Genomic DNA, 2461 nt, shown 5'->3' with positions numbered 1-2461 from the left:
GCCCAGTCTCACTGTGCCCCTCTGCGGCGCATTGTGTCTGGGGAGCCCTCAGCTTCTCTCTTCTCCCCTGCAGGAGCCTCGTTGAACCAGGAGCACTGTAGGGCAGCCACCTCCTGCCCAGAGAGTCCCCATGGAGCCGGGTGGTGGGGCAGGCAGCGTCCCTGACACTGGGGGGGCTGATGGCATGGCCCCCCCTGGAGCAGACAGCAGCACAACCCAGCTGGTCCCAGTGGCACCAGAGGCTGCCCAGCCCCAAGGGGAAACGGTGCCGGCTGCCACCAAGGCGCAGGATGGAGGGAAGGATGAGCCCAGGCAGGAGAAGTCTCCGGCTGCTGCTGTGGCTCGAGATGGGGAACAGGCAGAGCCTGGGAAGGAGAAGGCTGTGGGAGAGGCTGGAGAAAGGAAGGCACAGCCGGTAGGGGAGATGGCCCTGACCGCTCCAGAGCCCCGGGACGGAGGGAAAGCAGCACCGGCAAAGGAGGAGGCTTCAGCTATGCAGCATGATGGAGGACAGGCAGCATCCCCAGAGAAGGCGTTGGCTGCTGCTGAGGCCCAGGATGGAGGGAAGGATGAGAAGGATGAGCCTGGGAAGGAGAAGGCTCCAACTGCAGGAGAGCCTGAAGGAGAGAAGGCAGCACCCATGGAGGGGAATGCTCCAGCTGCTGCTGTGGCTCAGGATGGAGGGAAGGATGAGGCCAGGGAGGAGAAGGCTCCGGCTGCGGGAGAGCCCGAAGGAGGGCAGGCAGCGCCCGTGGAGGAGAAGGGTCCAGCTGCAGCAGAGGCTCAGGACAGAGGGAAGGACAAGCCTGGGAATGAGCAAGCCCCTGGTGGGTTAGAAGCTGTTGGTGGTGAGAAAGCACAGCCCACAGAGGAGAAGGCTCCGGCTACAGCGCAGACTGAAGGAGGGAAAGCAAATCCCATGGAGGAGATAGCCTTGAATGCAGCACAGGCTCAGGATGGAGGCAAAGAAGAGCCTGCAAAGGAGAAAACCACTGCAAAGGAGAAGGTCCCAGCTGCTACAAAGGCTCAGGATGGAGGGAAGAAAGTTGCAAAGGCAGAGAAAACCCCAGCTGATAAAAAGCCCGCAAAGGAGAAGGCTCCAGCTACTGTAAAGGCTAAGAATGGAGAGGATAAAGTGGTAAAAGCAAAAAAAGCCCCAGCTGCAAAAAAGGCTCAAGATGGAGGCAAAGAGGAACCTACAAAGGAGAAAGTTGCAGCTCCTGCAAAGAAGGGCCCAAATGCTGCCAAGGCTCAGGATGGAGAGAAGACAGCAGCAAAGGCAGAGAAAACTCCAGCTGCAAAGAAGCCTCAAGATGGAAGCAAAAAAGAGCCTGCAAAAGAGGAAGCCCTGGCTGCTGCAGAGGTGCAGGACGGAGAGAAGAAAGCTGAAAAGGTGGAAAAAAACACAGTTGCGTCAAAGGCTGAGGACGGAGGCAAAGAAGAACCTGCAAAGGAGAAAGCCTCAGCTTCTGTGAAAGCTCAGGATGAAGGGGAGAAAGCTCTAAAGGTGGAAACCCCCCCAGTTGCAGCAGAGGCTGGGGATGGGGGCAAGGAACCCGCCGAGGGAGGAGCCGACTGCTGTGAAGGCTCAGGGTGAAGGGGAGAAGGCAGCAAAGGAGATAGTGGAGCAGCAGCAGCCGAGGGGTCCCGAGCCCCCGCGCCCAGCTCTGCTGCAGAGCCTGAGCTGCCCAGCCACCTGCCAAAGGTACACGCACCCTCCTGGGATGGGGTCCCCTCTCCTTGCTGCTCCCTTGGGAGCCCCGGGTCCCTCTGGGCCGAGGTCGGTGCTGGGCTCAGGGGGCTCTGGCTGGGCTCTGCTCAACTCCTGCTCCTGCTTCCAGGGAGGAGCAGCCCTGGGCGGAGGTGGCAGCGATGGAGATGATACCAGAGGAGACCACGGCGGTGGAGCCAAGAGAGGGTCCAACAGAACCTGTCCCTGCGCCACCAGACCTGGGGGACCTACAGCCCCTGGAGCCACCCATCCCTGCGAGGAGCCCTGGCACCCCACAGGAGAGGACATTGCCCAGTGCTGTGGGGCATCCCCCTGATCCCGCTGGGGCCACAGAGCAGTCTGGCTCGGGGGGGCAACCACCCTTGGCAGAGGCAGAGCCACCCCCCAGCCCCTACCTCACCCCTGATTTTGGGAAGGAAGACCCTTTTGAGATACTGGGTAAGGCTGTGAGGTGCCTGCTTTGTCCTCGCACCCCCGGGACCCCCTGAGGGGTGGCAGCCTGGGGTCCCCCATAGCCCTGCCGGCTTCCTGCGCTGCCCTCCCGTGCTGCTGCTGGCTCATGCTCTTGGCTGGTCGCCTGCCCGGTGGCCTTCGAGCTCCTGTTTCACTGTAAACAGGGCTAAATGCGTCGTGTCCCCTCCCCGGGCTGCTCCGGCCGCAGCCTGACCGGGGCTGCCCGGGAGGAAGAGGAGCCCGGGGAGTGACAGCCACCGCCTGGCTGGCGGGAAG

The 2461-nt window shown here is 62.0% G+C and overlaps 1 protein-coding gene across 1 annotated transcript in view; it reads left to right on the top strand.

Moving 5' to 3' along the window:
- Positions 1–184: 184 nt before the first annotated feature.
- MYLK2 (myosin light chain kinase 2) overlaps positions 185–2461 on the top strand; it is a 7987-nt gene continuing 5710 nt past the window's right edge. Inside the window, 5 exon segments of the mRNA XM_009893544.1 lie at positions 185–598; positions 743–1108; positions 1364–1564; positions 1566–1705; positions 1842–2170. Coding sequence (XP_009891846.1) covers positions 185–598; positions 743–1108; positions 1364–1564; positions 1566–1705; positions 1842–2170 — 1450 coding nt within the window.

Source organism: Charadrius vociferus, unplaced genomic scaffold (assembly GCF_000708025.1).
Source record: "Charadrius vociferus isolate BGI_N301 unplaced genomic scaffold, ASM70802v2 scaffold259, whole genome shotgun sequence".
Lineage (NCBI taxonomy): Eukaryota > Metazoa > Chordata > Aves > Charadriiformes > Charadriidae > Charadrius > Charadrius vociferus.
This window is presented reverse-complemented; position numbering and strand designations above follow the sequence as displayed.